Genomic DNA, 19,892 nt, shown 5'->3' on the forward strand with positions numbered 1-19,892 from the left:
CTTATTATTTGATGCCTTTCCAATTTCTTGATATAGGCACTAATTGCTATAACCTTCCCTTTTAAAGCTGCTTTTGCAGTATCCCATAAGTTTTGATATATTGCATTGTCATCTTCAATTTGTTTTCCAGGAATATTTTATTTCCCTTTTGATTTTTTTATGACCTACAGTTCATTTAGGAGTGGGTTGTTTAGTCTGTATGTGCTTGCATTTTTTTCTAGAGATTCTTTTTTTAAAATAGTTTGCTTTTTTCTTTTATAGTTTTATTTTATTTATTTGAAAGAGCTACAGAAAGAGGTAGAGGCACAGAGGGAAGTCTTCCATCCGCTGGTTTACTCCCTAAATGGCTGCAACTGCTGGAGTTGACTGATCCAAGCCATGAGCCAGGAACTTCTTCTGGGTCTCCAAATTGGGAGCAGGGACCCAAGGACTTCAATCATCCTCCACTGCTTTCCCAGGCACATTAGACATTAGTAGGGGGCTAGATTGGAAGTGGAACAGCCGGGACTTGAAACGGCACCCATATGGGATGCCAGTGCTGCAGGCCAGGGCTGCTGCTTAGAAAAGCTCCATATGTTCAACTCTTTTTTTTTTTTTTTTTGTTTTGAAAGATTTATTTTATTTATTTGAAAAGCATAGTCACACGCACACACACACACATACACACACACTCAGGGAGAGAGAGAGAGAGAAAGAGAGAGATCTTCCATCTGTTGGTTCACTCTCCAAATGGCTGCAGTGACCAGGGCTGAGCCGTACCAAAGCCTGCAGCCAGGAGCTTCTTCAAGGTCTCCCATGTGGATGCAAGGGGCCATCCTCTGCTGCTTTCCCAGGTGCATAAGAAGGGAACTAGATCAAAAGTGGGACAGCTGGGACTAGAACCAGCACCCAAATGGAATGCTGGCATCTTAGGTGGCAGCTTTACCTGCTGTGCCAAAAGGCCAGCTTCAAGTTCAACTCTTATCATCACACTAAAATTGTTTACAAATCAGTCACTGAGGGCTGGATCACAGACCCATGCACAAATGGGTTTTTTGTGCTCTGTGCACCAACTCTCCTGATGTACTTCCTTTTATGATTGTGCTGTTTTGTTATGCCATTGTGCTTTCTGTGCATTTATTGCTATGACTTAGAATACCCCTCCCTCCCATTTTATGTGATGCTTTTACAGCTCCCTAGGGTAAACTTACATGCTTCTTTTCCCTATTTCCCACATCCCTTTGCATATTTCTCCTGAAGCACTGATCACAGTTAATTGTCATCATTTACATATCTGTCCAGAAGTTTTTGTTCTTTTGAGAGCCAGTTCATTGCATTGCTGTCTTTTTCTTTCCTTTTTTTTTTTTTTTTAAGATTTATTTATTTATTTGAAAGTCAGAGTTACACAGAGAGAAGAGAAGCAGAAAGAGAGAAAGAAAGAGAGAGAGAGAGAGAGAGGTCTTCCATCCGATGGTTCACTCCCCAACTGGCTGCAACAGCCTGAGCTGCGCCAAGGGCCAGGAGCCTCCTCCAGGTCTCCCACGCCGGTGCAGGGGCCCAAGGACTTGGGCCATCCTCCACTGCTCTCCCAGGCCACAGCAGAGAGCTGGATAAAAAGTGGAGCAGCCGGGACTTGAACCGGTACCCATATAGGATGCCGGCACCACAGGCAGCGGCTTTACCCGCTACACCACTTGCTGGCCCCTGCCTTTTTCAAAGTTTATCATCATTCAAGCCCAAGTATCCAGTCTGAAGTACCTAAAAACACTGGAAGAGTAAACTAAATTGCTGTTAAAAATTTGGAATTTTTTGGGCCGGCGCCGCGGCTCACTAGGCTAATCCTCCGCCTAGCGGCGCCGGCACACCGGGTTCTAGTCCCGGTCGGGGCGCCGGATTCTGTCCCGGTTGCCCCTCTTCCAGGCCAGCTCTCTGCTGTGGCCAGGGAGTGCAGTGGAGGATGGCCCAGGTGCTTGGGCCCTGCACCCCATGGGAGACCAGGAAAAGCACCTGGCTCCTGGCTCCTGGCTTCGGATCAGCGCGGTGCGCCGGCCACGGTGCGCCGGCCGCAGCGCGCCAGCCGCGGCGGCCATTGGAGGGTGAACCAATGGCAAAGGAAGACCTTTCTCTCTGTCTCTCTCTCTCACTGTCCACTCTGCCTGTCAAAAAAAAAAAAAAAATTTGGAATTTTGATCCCATTTGCAATTTCTTTTTACAGTTGAATGTAGTTATAGTGACTTCGGGGATGAAGTGAATTTGAAAACTGGAGATCAGCTTTAAAAAAAAAATTTGGAAAGATTTATTTATTTGAATTAGAGAGAGAGAGATAAAGATAGAGATACCTTTCATTCACTGGTTCACTCCCCAAATGGCCACAAAGCCAGGAGTTTCTTCCAGGATTCCCAGGTGGGTGCAGGCGCCCATGCACTTGGGCCATTTATTCCACTGCTTTCCCAGGTCATTAGCAGGGAGCTAGATCAGAAGTAGAGCAGCTGGGACTGGAACCAGTGGCCCTATGGGATGCTGGTGTCATAGGTGGCGACCCCTGGAGATAAGCTTTGGATTGAACTCCAAACGTGCTTGGGCATTTTAAATATTTGCTGGACTTACTAATAGAAATACTTAATGTTTCTATTCTGCACCAGATAAAGAGCTTCAGAATTGTTACATTAAGGAAGCTGTTTCTGATTATGAATGTTGATTTTTGCTTTCATTTGTGTGTACTGTGTTTAAGAATGTTAAAGCAATAGGCCTAGAGAGAAAATACCAGAATATATAGCACTTATTCAAGGTAAGTATTGCTTTGAGAAGCTTTAACTTCATACAGAAAAAATGTATGTATGTACATAAGCACATCACTGGCTTACAGTGCCACCTGCCCTTCTTACTGTGAATGGGACTAAACTTTTTTTTTTTTTTAAATACCCTGGTCTTAAATTCCCAAGGTCTTCCCAAGGAAGCACTGTCCAATTGAACATCCTGTTACAAAATAATGTTCTGTGGCCATCCTATGTCTAGTCCATTAGCTACTAGCCATGTGTGGCTCTTAAGCACTTGAAATGTGTCTAGTGTGACTGAGAGTGAACGTTTTTACATTTTAATGAATTTAAATTAAAATAGCCACATGTGCTAGTGGCTCCTCTATTGGACAAAATAATTACATCAAAGACTATTAATTCCTATACTAGTTGGCACTGAATAAATATGAACCTGTAAGCTGCCAATCACCAAGCCAGATGAGAATGGGCCAACAGTGATAAAATCAAAGAATGAGTCATAATCAGCAAATTAATGATTAGCTAGGTTCTTTGGAGCCTAATTAATGTTTAAATAAATTGCAGCATTTTTAAAAAAAGGAGAATGTTAAAGCATCCAAGACCACTTCAGCTTCTTTATAGCTAAAATACAATATTGATAACTGTGACTAACCTGTAAACCATCTTAATGTGATGACAGAATCACTCTTTTCTTTTCCTACTAGATGTTGATCATCTTTCTGAAGTAGAATCTCCATGGCTTGAACATTTTCTGAAAATCACTTTGAGCAAAATATCTGTTTAATCACAAGAGAACCACATCAAGATGGTTGGCAAACTGAAACAGAACTTACTATTGGCATGTCTGGTTATTAGTTCTGTGACAGTGTTTTACTTGGGCCAGCATGCCATGGAATGCCATCACCGAATAGAGGAACGTAGCCAGCCAATCAAATTGGAGAGCACAAAGACCACTGTGCGAACCAGCCTGGACGTGAAAGCCAACAAAACCTTTGCCTATCACAAAGATATGCCTTTAATATTTATTGGAGGTGTGCCACGGAGTGGCACTACACTCATGAGGGCCATGCTAGATGCACACCCTGACATTCGCTGTGGAGAGGAAACCAGAGTTATTCCTCGAATCCTGGCCCTGAAACAGATGTGGTCACGGTCGAGTAAAGAGAAGATCCGTTTAGATGAGGCTGGCGTCACTGATGAAGTGCTGGATTCTGCCATGCAAGCCTTCTTACTAGAAATCATTGTGAAGCATGGGGAGCCAGCCCCTTATTTATGTAACAAAGATCCTTTTGCCCTGAAATCCTTAACTTACCTTGCTAGGTTATTCCCCAATGCCAAATTTCTCCTTATGGTCCGAGATGGCCGAGCATCAGTACATTCAATGATTTCTCGAAAAGTTACTATAGCTGGATTTGACCTGAACAGCTACAGGGACTGTTTGACCAAGTGGAATCGTGCCATAGAGACCATGTATAACCAGTGTATGGAAGTTGGTTATAAAAAGTGTATGTTAGTACATTATGAACAACTCGTCTTACATCCTGAACGGTGGATGAGAACACTCTTAAAATTCCTTCATATTCCATGGAACCATTCAGTATTGCACCATGAAGAGATGATTGGGAAAGCTGGGGGAGTGTCGCTGTCAAAGTAAGTAGCTTTTTTTCTTTAACTCTCTATTCTGCTAATAAAGATATGTGTGTGTATATATGGGTTTGTGTTTGTACACATATAATTGAATATGTGTGTGTGTGTATACATGTAAGTATACATATATGACCTGCAAAGGCTCTGTCCAGAACAGATAGAGCTTCAATAATGAGATTTTGTTTTTATTAGTTCTCTACCAATTCATTATAGACCTTTTCAAAACTTTCTTTAATTTGCTTATTCATTTATTTATTGTGGTCTTTTTTATATGTTTGATGGGTGCAAACCCAATTTATATACAGTGAAAGATCTTTTTCACTTATCCCAGGCCTTAACATTCATCATTCAGTTTTTTTTTAAGATTTATTTATTTATTTGAAAGGCAGAGTTACACAGAGAGAAGGAGAGGCAGACAGAGGGAGAGGGAGAGGGAGAGGGAGAGGGAGAGGGAGAGGGAGAGGGAGGGGGAGAGAGAGAGAGAGAGAGAGAGAGAGAGAGAGAGAGAGAGAAAGGTCTCTCATCTGCTGGTTCACTCCCCAAATGGCTGCAATGGCCAGAACTGGACCAATCTGAAGCCAGGAGCCTGGAGCTTCTTCTAGGTTTCCCATGTGGGTGCAGGGGTCAAAGCACTTGGGCTATCTTCCACTGATTTTCCAGACCATATCAGAGAGCTGGATTGGAAGTGGAGCAGCTGGGACTCAAACTGGCACCCAAATGGGATGCTGGCACTGCAGGCAACAGTTCTACCCAATATCCCACAGCACCGGCTCCCATCATTCAGTTTTAGTGGCTTGTGATTCTCAATTTCTAATAATTTTGTTAATAATGATAGTTGGCTTTTGTGTGGATATTTTTATTTGAAATACAGAGATGTGGAGAGACAGAGATCTCTCTTTTTTTTGAAAGATTCATTTATTTGAAAGGGAGACAATGAGAGAGAGAGAAAGCATTCTTCCATCTTCTGGTTCACTCCCCAGATGGCTGCAATGGCTGAGGCTGGGCCAAGCCGAAGCAAGGAGCTTTGTCCAGGCTTCCCATATGGGTGCAGGGACTCAAGGACTTGGACCATCTTTTGCTGCTTTTTCCAGGCCATTAATAGGGAGCTGGATTGGAAGTGCAGCAGCCAGGACTGTAATTGGTGCCTGTATAGGATGCCAGCATTGCAAACAGCAGCTTTACATGCTATACCACAATTTTGGACCCAAGATAGAGATCTCTTATTCACTGGTTAACTCCTCAAATGTCCCCAATAGCCTGGCCCAGAAGCTGAGAGCTTAGTCCAGGGCTCCTGGGTGGGTGACAGGGACCCGGTTACTTCAGGCATCACTGTTGCCCCCCAACAAGGTATTGAAATCAGACACTCTATTATGGAAAGTAAATGTCGAAAATAGTGGCTTAACAACTGTGCCTAACACCCTCTTCTCTTTGCGCAAATTTAGATGGTAAGGTCAGAATCAGAATCCATGCCTTGATCTCTGTGGGCTAGTACTTTTTTCCATGGCATTTTACTACATGTAATAGTGCTTTCATCATCTGATGATTGTGTCATCTTGTGTTTCACATAGGGAATGATTTTCTCAAGAATTTGGAAGCCTAATTCATATAAAGAGTTCCTTATATTCAGACACTTGTAAAACTGATTTTTAGAATTTTCCTAAACCCTGTCATTTGGTTTACTCTCTCATGAAGTGATAGCTAGGGTATCCCAACTTGATCTGAAGTCTTGAGTTGATGACTCAGGTATTGGAATAAGGATATAAAAATGGAAAAATTCAGATAATGCCATCTCATGAATAAAAGTTGGTTATAGCTAAATATTTTTTTTTGTCTTTTCCCATTTGTCAAAGTAATATATATCCCTTGTAAAAAGGAAAAATCTGCTTACTTTCTTTGTATGCTTTGCTTGCTTCCACCAAGGAATACCTTCTTTTTTTTTTTTTTAAGATTTATTTATTTATTTGAAAGAGTTACACAGAGAGAGGAGAGGCAGAGAGAGAGAGAGAGGTCTTGCATCTACTGGTTCATTCCCCAATTGGCCACAATGGCTGGAGCTGCACCAATCCGAAGCCAGGAGCTTCTTCTGGTTCTCCCATGTGGGTGCAGGGGCCCAAGGACTTGGGCCATCCTCTATTGCTTTCCCAGGCCGTAGCAGAGAGCTGGATCGGAAGTGGAGCATCCAGGTCTCGAACCGGTACCCATATGGGATGTTGGCGCTTTAGGCCAGGGCATTAACCCACTGTGCCACAGTGTTATTCCAGGAATACCTTCTTGATTTTTTCTCAGTGTGAGGAACTTGTATGGTAAATATTAATACAGATCGTCTCATAGGAACAGCTGCCTACCTATACCTAGCTTTCAGTTATTGACTGCTTATAAATTATTTCCATCTATCTGAAAAACAGAATAGCAAAGAAAGATGGAGAAAGAGAGAGATCTTCGATCTGGTTCACACCCCGAATGTCCACAATAGCTAAGGCTAAGTCAGGCTTAAGCCAGGAGCCTGAACTCATTCTAGGTCTCTGATATGGGTAGCAGAGGCCTAATTACTTGAGCCATTCTCTGCTGCCTTCCAGGAAGCATTAGTAGGAAGCTGGATCAGAAGTGGATGTGGGTATACTAACCTGCTGAGTTACAATACCTGCTACTAGGTTATCTTTATTGATTCAAAGATAATTAGCTATAGCTACCGTTAGCACAACTTGTTCTTTCTGGATAATAAACCATAACTTATTTTTTTAAAGATTTATTTATTTGAAAGGTGGAGATAAAGAGAGGTATATATATATAGAGAGAGAGAGAGATCGAGAGATCTTCCATCCACTGGTTCACTCCCCAAATGGCTGCAATGGCTGGAGCTGCACCGATCTAAAGCCAGGAGCCAGGAGCCAGGAGCTTTTTCCAGGTCTCCCACACAGGTGCAGAAACCAAAGCACCTGGACCATCTTCTACTGCTTTCCCAGGTTTTAGCAGAGAGAGCTGGATTGGAAGTGGAGCAGCTGGGTCTTGAACCGGCACCCATATGGGATGCTGGCACCGCAGGCGGCAGCTTCACCTACTACACCACGGCACTGGCCCACAAAACTGATTTTTAATACACTTGAATTCCAGGATAGTATTTTACTCTTTGTACTTATATGTTGGCCCAGAGACACTAATGCTAGTTCCATTTATTAATATAAAAGAAGATTATTAGACCTCCCACCCCTCTTCTTTCCAAGTTGGAATTAAGGAGATATGCTTAAGTTAAATTTTGATGCCAATTGGGAAGAAGTCATTTTATGTGTATACTTACTCAGTTTAAGGTAAATAGATGGAAGAAACTCATAGAAATTTCATATTAATGAATTTTAGAAGTAAAGGAGACTTAACATTTTAATGTATGGATGGAGGCCTAGTAAGACTGGCTTTGTCAAAAATTGTACATGGTGCAACCATTTGTAGGCCATTTCAATGCTTATTCTAAGATGTTTTCAAAATTAAAAGTTTAACATATATAGTAAATGTGCAAATTCAGTGAGCAGTTTGATGAATTTTTACATTTATACATACTTGAGTAATCACCAGCCACATTGTATATAGTTTATATGTAAATAAAGTTTATAGTTTACATATAAACACTAGTTTTCCAAAGTGTATCATTCCTGTGTGGTAGTTCATGTATTATATTCATGTAAATGAATGTTTACTAGTAGCCTCACATCTTTGGCAATATTTGGTGTTGTCAGTTGTTTTGATTTTAAGCTTTCCAGTAGGATGCAAGTGTTTTAAAATAAAAACATTTGAACTCCTTTTAAAAACAAAGTCTTAAACAGAATTCCAGTGTAAAATAAGAACAGAGCTGTTTTGGTTGAGGCCAGTCTAACCTAGCCATACTTCCTCTTTTAAGACTGAGTCTTTGCTCTCAAAAACTGCTGACTTGGGTAACAGATCAGAGACATACAAAATTATACCAATAGTACCAAGTTGTAAATATTCCATATTCATTACAATAAGGAATTTATAGCTCAGATTCAATAATCCTGTGTGATTTTCCCTTTATGTAAATAAAATATTACATATTCATTACAATAAGGAATTTATAGCTCAGACTCAATAATCCTGTGTGATTTTCCCTTTATGTAAATAATTTTATTCTGGGAATGTTGTTTGAAAGAAGCAACTTAATGCTCATTTTAATATTATTTAGCAGTACAGTATTTAAAATATTTAGCCTTGAAGATTTGAAGATGTCACCAGATGGCCTAGGAATGTAAAAGTTGCTGAAGATAGTAACTTCAGGAAGTTATCTGGAAGGCCTTCCCAGTTCTACAAACTGCCTTATCTTGTTAAATTTGAAAGTTAACCTTTCAGTACTTTGTTTAGAGGCTTCCCGTTATTTTCAGTCAAGATAGTACCCCTTGCATCCTAGTAAGTTACAGTTACAGAAAAGTAGGAGGCCCTAGTTGCTCAAATATTTTGAGCAGGAAGTAAAGTTTGAGGCTGTTTACATTTAAATTAACCCTTTTATTACAGATTGTGGAATTTTTGTGGAATTTTAGCACTATCAGGGATCTTGTAGGAAGTTCTGGAGTGTACACAGTTGTTTCTGCCCTTAAACTCATTTGATATTATAGAATAAAGGGGAGCAAACAATCAAGTTTGCTAGACCAAAGGAGCAAAGCCAGAACAGAATAATACAGTGGTGCCCTTAAACAGAACACGTGCAGGAATCATAACCACGATTCAGAGAAGTGGGTGTCTGCTGGTAGAGCAGAAAGAGGATGTAGCAACTATAACACAGGCAAATTAGACTATAAAAGGTAACAGCAGGGTTAAGTACAAGAGAACAAACGGAACGTAATAACTGATATCCTATAGCTTCTAATACATAAAACAGAGAAAAAAACCTAGAAAGCAGATCTAGAGCAAAGGAAGATTAAATAGATGAATTTTTTGGCATTATCATATACAAAAAACTTTGAAAATTGACATAGTTTTGAGGAAGAACAGAACATACTAAATTTAGTATGTTATATTATTTTTTTTCCACATAGAATTTAGTTTTGCTAAAAAATTATTTGTTGATAATTGTTTAAGCAAAGTAAGGCAGTCTTCATTCAGTCCCATTGTGATAGGTGTAGGAACTGCTGCAACAGGAGACAGATTGGCTTCAATATTGAATCCATTATGGGCAAATGGGAATTTACAGCTACAGCTCTGCAGCAAGGTGGGGCCAGTGAATGGAAGAGATGAAACACCACGGGTAAAAGGGAACCTGGCTAAACTTAACAGAAGACAGACCAGGGTGATCAGATGTCACCTGGAGAATGGCAGAGGTTGAGAAACCTCATCAGATATCAGGTGTGATCATTTATCAAGGTGGAAGGTTCCTGGGACCTTCTTTTGTCCTTACATGGTTGTAGGGGCAAATAGTCTCTCTTAGGGGTCTTTATGAGGGCACTACTATAAGGCCCCTCCCATAGGCTACCCTGCCTAATAACATCACACTGATGATTAGGTTTCAACATGTGAATTTTGCTGGTAGGGATGGGATAATAAACACTTAAGTAAAATAGCAAGGTATAAAACTTAGAAGATCCCTTTGAAGTAAAAAATTTTGTGTTAAATAATGTAAGAGAACTGCTTATGTGGCACAGCATGGGTAAGATGCTGCCTGGCATCTTGGCATCACATATGGGTTCCCATTTCCCTGCTAATACATCTGGGAAAGCAACAGAAGGTAGTCTTAAACTCACGGAATGTTTGCTAATCAGTGAAACAAAGTGGGCACTTCACTTGAATAGCTCCAGTAGTGAAACTGACATGTCAGATTGGGGATTTTAGCACCACAGTACCAATATTTGAACTACTTAGTGATGATCTGTGATCCTTCATTGTCATGTTTTCCTGTTTTGTTTTGGTTTAGTTTACCTACTAGTAAACTTTATAAATAGGATTAGTCTTTTGTCAGTTTTTTAGGCTTACCATTAACTTTTGATGTTTACCTGTATTGAGGTATATAACTATTATCAATTTGTTTTTACTGCCACAATGCTACACTCTGGTATAATATAGCTTATTTGTACATTTTTGCTGTTGAACACTTGGATTGCTTTTAGTTTGGGGCTTTGCACATTTTTTAAGATGTCCCTTTCAGGGGCTAGCACTGTGTGGCAGTGGGTAAAGCCACTGCCTGCAGTGCCAGCATTCCATATGGACGCTGGTTCGAGTTCCAGCTCTCTGTATGGCCTCGGAAAGCAGTGGAAGATGGCCCAAGTCCCAAGACCCAGAAGAAGCTCCATGTTCCTTGCTTAGCTCCAGCTGTTGTGGCCATTTAGGGAGTGAACTAGAGGATGGAAGCGCTCTCTCTCTCTCTCACACTCTTGCTCTCTAACTCTGCCTTTCAAAGAAATAAATAAATCTTTTTTTTTTTTTAAAGATGTATCCTTCAAGAATTTCTCTGAGAAACACACTTCAGAATATAATTACTGGCATATGGAGGATATGCATGTTTTATTTCAATGGGTAATGCCAAATTATTTTTCCAAGAGTTTTCACTAGTTTATAATCCTGTCATCAGAGTATAAAAATTGCCAGTGATCCATAGTCACCACATCCTGGCTTTTTTGTTTTTCTAATTAGGTAAGAGTAAAATTGGACCTCATTATGATTTTAATTTTTAATTCTCTAACAGTGATTTGAGCATTTTATATTTTTACTGACCATTTGTGAAATGTCTGTTCACGACTTCGTTGCATTTTTTGATAACCTTTATCTTATATATTCCAAATAATTTCCCTCAGTAGCTTTTTTTTTACTTTTTAAAAATACCTCTTGTAATGTAAATTTTAAAGTTGTTACATTTATAAATCTTTTTCCTTTACAGTTTAATTTTTTAATGTGTGTTTTGTAATGAAAATCCCTCCTTACCCTGTGCTCATGAAAATTATCTCCCGTGTTTTTTCCTAAAATTTTCATGTTAACTAATCTGGAATTTATTAATCAAGCTGAAATTTATTTTTTGTATATGATATACAGTTCCAGTTTCAAATGTTTTCCGTGTATATGACCAACTTCCCAGAAGCATTTATGAAACAGTCTCCTTTCTCCTAGTGTCGTATAATACTAGCTATGTTAAGTCTCAGATATGCATTATACTTTCAGGGAGATCTCTCTTTGGTTAGCTATTAGCTTATTCTCCACATTTATTTTATTTTATTTTTAATTTATTTTTTTCAATTAAATTTTTTTATTGTTTCAACTAGTTTTTATTTACAAAATATAAATCTCTTCAAAAAATACATTCCTTCATTTAAGCAGTGGTAAAAAGCTTTACTAAACAGAAACAAAGCCTAAACATCATCACTTATATTTAAATAGAAATACAGATCATTATAAGTGTGTGAACATAGAACACAAAATGTAGTTTTTACTTAAGCAGTTACATAAACGAGGCTGTTTTTAAGTTTCATCAGTAACAACCCCATTTTAACCATTGAACAAATTGTACTTAACAGTAGTAAAAATGTAAAAATTTAAATTTAAACATGAAAATATGGACAGCCACAAAAAAAGAACAAGAAGTATCTTCATTACCAAACAGATGAACACATTGACAGACACTCAAATACTTTCTGAGGCATATCAAAATACCTACATCAAAGGTTGCATTCATTTGAAGAGTATCAATACATGTTCAGTGCTGAGACTATTTGTAGCACTTAAAGTGAACACAAAGCAGCATTAGACTAGTATGGTTCACATTTGAGAAATACAGATTTAAGTTTTATTACTCATTTCATATTGTTTCTTCTGAAAACAAGTTATCATTTAAGGACATGGAATAATGAATGCCATGTCTTCTACCTTACAATAGTAAATTTTAAAATCCAGATACTTTGTATCATGGAAACTTTACTTAGCTGTACAGAGGCTCCCAAATAAAGTACAGTCATAGGTTTCTTCTTTGTAGATTCCATTAATTTATAATTATTTTAGTACAGATAAACGAAGGACACTACACCAGAGGATTGGACAACAAAAATGTCATTGTGTCACTACCTGTATTTAAGTATGAGTACATCACAACCACAACCTTGGCAAGTAAATGCCCTCACATGTCCTCCACTGCTTCCGGGGTTCCTTTTCACATCACAGGAGCTAGTTTAATGGATACTGTCAGGTCTCAATCTGTCTCTGAAAATTCCTTCATTAAAAATTTTGAAATTTAACCAACAGAACATCTATAGTCTCAATAAGTTAGTTTTTTCTTATTCTTCACTAACTAGGTCAAATACAATATGTAATGTTTTACATTTTTATAGGCACCTTATTAAAATGATTAAGGGTATCTAAAATACCGTTAGTGGGTAAAATACTAACCAAAACATACAAACCAAAAAGACACTAAGAGTGTTTTTGAGGCTGTTTTTTTCCTAACTAGAAAAGCTATGGGATTCAAAATGAACACAGGTATAATGACACTTTAACCCTGCTGTTTCACAACAACCATAATAAGAGTAAACGCATGAAGCACAGAAAAGAAGAGCAGGATTTCAGGAGAAAAATCTGAAAAAATTTGGACGCTTGAAACACAAAAGGGTTCACAGTGCTTATAAGCACTATTATTATTTTCATCCTTTAAGTAGTTTAGATCTTTACTTCATTTCTAATTTTATCCAGAAATAAAAACCTAATTCATTACATAATATATCTTATCAATTTCAGTTTTCAAGTATTCAAGTAATGCATACTCAAGTATTTTCTTTTGTGGCAGCAACACACGGAGTGAGCTTCAAAAACAGGGAAAAACTCGTTTAAAATAAATGATATACTCTTCTCAATGAACTAAGACTTAATACTGTAATCACACAAATAGTATGTAGTAAGAGAAGGGGAAGAAAAAGATGGTTCAATATAATCAATGTCTTCTTTTTAAAAAGATTCAAAAACAGGTTCCTTAATATGTAGCTAGATTCCCAGTAACAGGATATTCTGAAATCTAAGGAACTACAGAAGAAAAACCATAGTAAGTTCAATTTCCCTGCTGTTTTCCCATAAATGTTCCTATTGTTTACTTTGGATTTCCTTTGTACTTTTACTGGAAGATTTCTGTCTTCACCTTCTTTCACAGTGATGACCATATTTTTGTGTTTCTCTGTGTAGCACATCCTAAAGCAGCTTTTGTGAGACTGGATGAGTGGTGACAAATCCTTTCAATTTCTGTTTGTTAAGGAAGGTCTTTATTTCACTTTCATTCATAAATGAGAGCCTTGCAGGGTACAGTATTCTGGGTTGACAGTTCTTTTCTCTTAAGATTTGGAATATACCTCACCATTCTCTCCTATCTTGTAGGGTTTCTGATGAGAAGTCCGCTGTGAGTCTCATTGGATATCCTCTGAAAGTAATCTGGCATTTCTCTTGTGCACATTTTAGAATCGTTTCTTTATGTTTTACTGTGGAGAATTTGACTACAATGTGTCGTGGTGAAGATCTTTTCTGGTCATGTCTATTAGGAGTTCTTTGTGCTTCCTATACTTGGACGTCCCTTTGTTTCTCCAAATTAGAGAAGTTTTCTGTAATTATTTCACTAAAAAGGCTTTCTAATCCATTCTCTCTTTCCACTCCTTCAGGAACTCCTAAGACCCATATGTTTTGTTGCTTGATAGTATCCCATAAATCTCCAACACTGTGTTTTAGTTTTCTAATTTCTTCTTCTTTTTTAAAATTTTTTTGGTCTGACTGTAAAATTTCTAGGGATTTGTCTTCTAATTCAAATATTCTTTCTTCTGCCTCTCCAAATCTGTTGTTAAGGCCTTTCACAACAATTTTTATGTTATCTATTGAATTCTTCATTTCCAATATTTTGTTCTGATTTCTCTTTAAGAATTTCAACTTCATGAGAAAAAATGTCCATTCATATCATGTATGGATTTCTTTAATTTGTGAATTTGCTTCTCATTACTTTTAAGTAATCCTACAATCAATTTTTTAAATTCCATTTCCAGCATTTCTTCAATCTCTTCATTTTCACATTCTAGTATTGAAGTGTTGTTGTGTTCCTTTGGAGGAGTCATGTTGTCTTCCTTATTCTTGTTTGTTGAGTTGCTGCGTTTATTTTTGGGCATTTGTGGAGATACTTGTTTTCTTTTTTCTCCATGTGATGGCTTTTATCTTGGGACTATGCCTCTGTGGATTAGTGGAGTGTCTCCATGAGGAGAGTGCTGGGGGTGGCCTGTTCTGTGCTCTAGGGTGAGGGGAATATCCAAGATGACACCCAAATTAGGCATGGTAAATTTCTTCTTCTTCTTTCTTCTTTCTTCTTCTTCTTCCTTTTTAATCAGAGGGGAGGATTAATCTGCTTTGTTGGCATAGTCTCATGCTTACCTCCTCTCCTCCAAGGAGACCAGTGCCTGGTTGCTAGCTGCAGTGAGTATAATATTCATTCGCGCTGCTACAAGAACCACACAAAGGATCTGTGCAGTCCTTGGTGTGAGCATGGATCCTGCAGTGATGACCCTCACCAGGGAATCAGGGAGCCCCGGGTGTGTAGAGCCGCCCATAGTGACTATTCAAAGACCCAGTGCCTTCACAAGCAGCCATAGTGTGAGTCCCAGCACCCAGCCCCTGTCCGTTCTCACAGCCTCACTCAGGCATTTCTGCTTGGCTGGTTGCTGGGCATGTAGACACAACCTGGCACAGCTGTTACCTGTGTCCAAAATGGTGCCCGCCCTTTCCTGGCTAGTTACAGCATGCCAGTGCTAGGTGGTCAGGGAGAGAAAAATGTGCCCCCCCTTTTTTTCTCTAGATTGGCAGGTACCCCCATAGGGCTGCAAGCCGTACTGCTCTTCCCGCAGCTTTATCGCCAGTGGCTTGGGTTTCTGTAGTCTGCTGGTGCTGAGGCTCTTGGCTGCTGAGGTCCTGAGTTGTACATATCCACACTGTCCACGTAGATCCAGTGTCCCTCTAATTTGCATGGTGTTTCTTCTGCTGTTTTCTCCCTAACTCTTCCTTGAGATTGTACTCTCCACATTATTTTTTTTTTTTTAACTATCTTCCCCTAGACTAGAGCAGTAAACTGCCTCCCTATTCTGCCATCTTGGTGTCTCAGATGAAAGTGTTAAGTGAACAGAGTACTAGACTTGTTTAAGTCAGAGATCTGAGTTAAGAGTGGTAGTTCTAGACTCAATAAATATAACCACTCTCTAGAACAGTCAAAAACCTATACTCAGACTTGTCAAATAGTCAACTCAGGTGACTGACTGGTTGTATCTAGGCTTAAATCCTCAATTGGCCCTGGTCCTGTATTTTAAAAAATTATTTACTTGAAAGACAGAGCATGAGAGAGAGAGACAGACCGAGAGAGATCTTCCAGGCACTGATTGACTCCACATACAGTTGGCAACAGCCAGGTCTGGGCTAGGCTGAAGCCAGCAACCAGGAACTCCAGTACCGGGGCCATCTTCCACTGCCAGGTTCCTAGGTGTATAAGCAGGGAGCAGGATTGGAAGTAGAACAGCCAGGACTTGAAATGGCATTCCAAAATGGGATGTGGGCGTCACAAAAGGTGGCTTTATCTGCTGCAGTACAATGCCAGCCCCAGTAGGACCTTTCAGCAATCCAAATATATCATCTCCTTGCTGGGGTAGGTCAGAAGCCTAAAATGCACTGTTTAGAATCTTTGCTCAGCATCTAAATGGGTTGCAGTCAAAGTCTTGGCTGGTGCTTCTCTTCGTAACTAGGCTCAGATCCTCTGCCAAGGTTTATTCCTTCTTTAGGTTTCCCCCTGTCCGCCTCTATCTTCAAGCCAGCAACATTAACAGGGAGCCTTGTTCACACATTGGATCTCTCTGCCCTTGTTGCATGCCCGCCACATTTATTTTAAAATGAACATGTCTGATTTCATGAAAATGATGCTTCAATTTACATGGAATCTATAATTTTGAGAAGGATTGCTATCTTGATGATATTAAGCTTTCCTCTTCATAATGCTATGTGTCTTTCCTTTGATTTAGGTCTGCTGTAAAGTCTTGTAATGGTGTTTTATAATGTTTTTCATAAAGTCTTTTACTTTTCTGATCAGTTTATTTGAAGTACCTTTTATTGTATTAGTGTGATATCTTTATTGTTTTAAGATTTCCTGCTTGATGCAGGTTTATAGAAATGTAAAACCACCAAACATTAAGAAAGCTACGGGAACAAACAAAAGTTGTGTGCATTTCTGTAAACCTGCATCAAGCAGAAAAATCTGAAAACAATAAAGATATCACACCGATACTTTTTTGTTTGTTCCTGTAGCTTTCCTAGTGTTTGGTGGTTTTGCCACTTCACATGAAACAAAGTCTTGCCTGCGCCGTGGCTCACTAGGCTAATCCTCCACCTGCGGCGCGGGCACCCCAGGTTCTAGTTCCAGTTGGGGTGCAGGTTCTGTCCCAGTTGCTCCTTTTCCAGTCCAGCTCTCTGCTGTGGCCCAGGAAGGCACTAGAGGATGGCCCAAGTGCTTGGCCCCTGCACCCCCATGGGAGACCAGGAGGAAGCACCTGGCTCCTGGCTTTGGATCAGCACAGTGCGCCGGCTGTAGTGGCCATTTGGGGGGTAAACCAATGGAAGGAAGACTTTTCTCTCTGTCTCTCTCTCTCATTGTCTAACTCTGCCTGTCCTCCCCGCCCCCCCCCCCCCAAAAAAAAGACACAACACACACACACACACAAACAACACAAAGTCTTGGGGCCAGAATTGTGGCATAGCTGGTAAAGCTGCCACTCACAATGCCAGTATCCTATATGGGTGCCAGTTCCTGTCCTGGGAAAGCAGTAGAAGATGGCCCAAGTCCTTAGTTCCCTGCACTCCACATGGGGAGACTTGGAAGAAGCTGTAGCTCCTGGCTTCACATCGGCCCAGCTCCAGCCATTGTGGCCATTTCGGGGAGTGAACCAGCAGATGGAAGACCTTTCTCCTCTGTGTCTCCCTCTCTCTGTAACTTGCCTCTCAAATAAATAAATAAAATATTTTTTAAAAAAGAGTCTTTTTAAAAATTAAATATTTTTTTGCCAGGCAGAGTTAGACAGTGAGAGAGAGAGAGAGAGAGAGAGAGTTAGTTATAGACAGTGAAAGAGAGACAGATGAAAGGTCTTCCTTCCATTGGTTCACCCCCCAAATGGCTGCTACGGTCGATGTGCTGTGCTGATCCGAAGCCAGCAGCCAGGTGCTTCCTCCTGGTCTCCCATGGGGGTGCAGGGCCCAAGCACTTGGGCCATCCTCTAGTGCTTTCCTGGGCCACAGCAGAGAGCTGGACTGGAAAAGGAGCAACTGGTACTAGAATCCGGGGTACCTGGGCCGCAGGCGGAGGATTAGCCTAGTGAGCCGCAGCGCCAGCCTTAAAAAATTAATTTAATTGAAAAGAACATTAGTGAGCTGTGGCATAATTTCAGACTGTCTCATACATGTGTAAGTGAATCCCAAAGAAGAGAAAGGAAAATTTTGAAAAATATATGTACGTAATTTTAACTCATTAGTTCTCCACTGGAGGTGATTGACAATATCTGATGCCATTTAGTTGTCAGTTGGGGGTGAGGTGTGCTGCTGACCCCTGATGGATACAGAGAGTGATACTGCCAAATACCCTGCAGTACACGGGGCAGTCTCCACTCGAGTGAATTTAGCTGGCCCCAAATGGCAGTTGTATTGATGTAGCTGGATTCATGAACAGAGACTAGACACCAAGGCCAGGAAGCAGTCTTTTATTATGCCGGCATAAGGCCCAGTTAGATTCGTATCAAAAACCTGAACCCTGAACAAAGAGATTATTTTCTTACATATGTTTTTAACTTCTTTGTCTCCCTTATATGGCCTCATGCATACGTTTGAATGGATATTCTAATGTTACATGGCATCTATAGGAATTGATAGAATACTGCACGTGGGTACATAATTACTGATTATGTTTCTTTCACACACATGCTGAGCTGTAAGCTCTCTGGGAAGGGTTAATACCGTTGCACTGTTTAGCAAGCAGAAGCTGAAATGCTTACATATAAGTAGATAATAGATGCAGTTGAAGCAGGTAATGACCACCTTCAATTTCCAGGGTAAGTTTCTTTTTTTCTTTCTGACCTTAGGGAGGCCTCTCCCACATTCTCCTCTTTGATACTTGGACCCCCTCAGGATCAGAGAGCATCTCCTTTGTTTGCCATTTTGACTCAAGGTGTCACCTTGGCTTATAGACCTGTATTTTCACATGAATGTGACATGAATGGCTGTCTCTTTTATGACCTTTTTGAATCTATTTTTATACAGCAGTTACTCAGGTTGAACTTCTCATAAGCTCTTTTTTTGGAGGCAAGTGTTACAACTATGATTAGGAATCAAGAGTTACAATGTATTACAATCAGGAGATAACAGAGAACAAGACTAGTCTACACAGCTTGATCACTGATTGCTCAACCTTTTGCTGTGTGTGGATCAGTCAGTTTTTAGAGTGACTCAAGCAGGGTTGTCATTCTTGGGAATTCTTTTGAAACCATCAGTCTCGGAACCTCTCAAGGTATGGCTCGTTTGTTCCAGATGGTCACTTTGCACCATGCTGTCAGTCCAAGATGTACTCTTTTTTTTTTTTTTTTCGACAGGCAGAGTGGACAGTGAGAGAGAGAGAGAGAGAGAGAGAAAGGTCTTCCTTTTTGCCGTTGGTTCACCCTCCAATGGCCACCATGGCTGGTGCGCTGCGGCCGGCGCACGACGCTGATCCGAAGGCAGGAGCCAGGTGCCTCTCCTGGTCTCCCATGGGGTGCAGGGCCCTAGCACTTGGGCCATCCTCCACTGCCTTCCCTGGCCACAGCAGAGAGCTGGCGTGGAAGAGGGGCAACCGGGACAGAATCCGGCGCCCCGACCGGGACTAGAACCTGGTGTGCCGGCGCCGGTAGGTGGAGGATTAGCCTATTGAGCTGCGGTGCTGGCCCCAAGATGTACTCTTAGTCTCAGGCTGCTAATAAACACAGCTCTTTTGTATCTCTAGAGCCAAGGAACTCTAACTTTTATACAAACCCAAAGTTCCAGGAGGCTAACAGGTAGGATGTCACCTGGAAATTTAGAAATAACAAAGCCTGGGAACAGATGTGACTATCACAAAAGTTCACAGTCCAGGACCCCCTTTTTTATTTTCTTAAAATACTTAAGAACAAAACTTTATATTGAGACCACTGACCACAAATTTTAGCAATATAGTGGAAATGTAGTATATGTGAGGACAGAGTGTGAGCCTCTTTAGGGCAGACATCCTGTTGACTGTCATTACCAGCCTGGCCTGGGAGTAGAGCTGGCCTGGATAGATTAGTATAGAAAAGGCAGCATCTCTAGAAGGGAACTTACAGTCCTGCCTGTAATGCCACAGACCCTAGGCCTTCCCTCAGTAGCAGTGGTTACTTTGGAAGTTGGGTGGAGTAAAGGGCCTTTTTAGCTTGGAGCCAATAGGGTCTTTTTTTTTTTTTTTTTTTAAGATTTATTTTATGTATTTAA

The 19,892-nt window shown here is 40.4% G+C and overlaps 1 protein-coding gene across 4 annotated transcripts in view; it reads left to right on the forward strand.

Moving 5' to 3' along the window:
- Positions 1 to 19,892, forward strand: part of TPST1 (tyrosylprotein sulfotransferase 1) — a 153,118-nt gene that overhangs the window by 52,667 nt on the left and 80,559 nt on the right. For all 4 annotated transcript variants that reach the window (XM_017338227.4, XM_051836341.3, XM_008249652.5 and 1 more), the window contains one exon: positions 3,458 to 4,403. In XM_017338227.4, coding sequence (XP_017193716.1) covers positions 3,559 to 4,403 — 845 coding nt within the window. In that variant the 5' untranslated portion in view covers positions 3,458 to 3,558. The remainder of the gene's footprint in view (positions 1 to 3,457; positions 4,404 to 19,892) is intronic.

This window comes from Oryctolagus cuniculus, chromosome 19 (genome assembly GCF_051225735.1).
Source record: "Oryctolagus cuniculus isolate XC-2025 breed Fujian yellow rabbit chromosome 19, ASM5122573v1, whole genome shotgun sequence".
Classification (NCBI taxonomy): Eukaryota; Metazoa; Chordata; class Mammalia; order Lagomorpha; family Leporidae; genus Oryctolagus; species Oryctolagus cuniculus.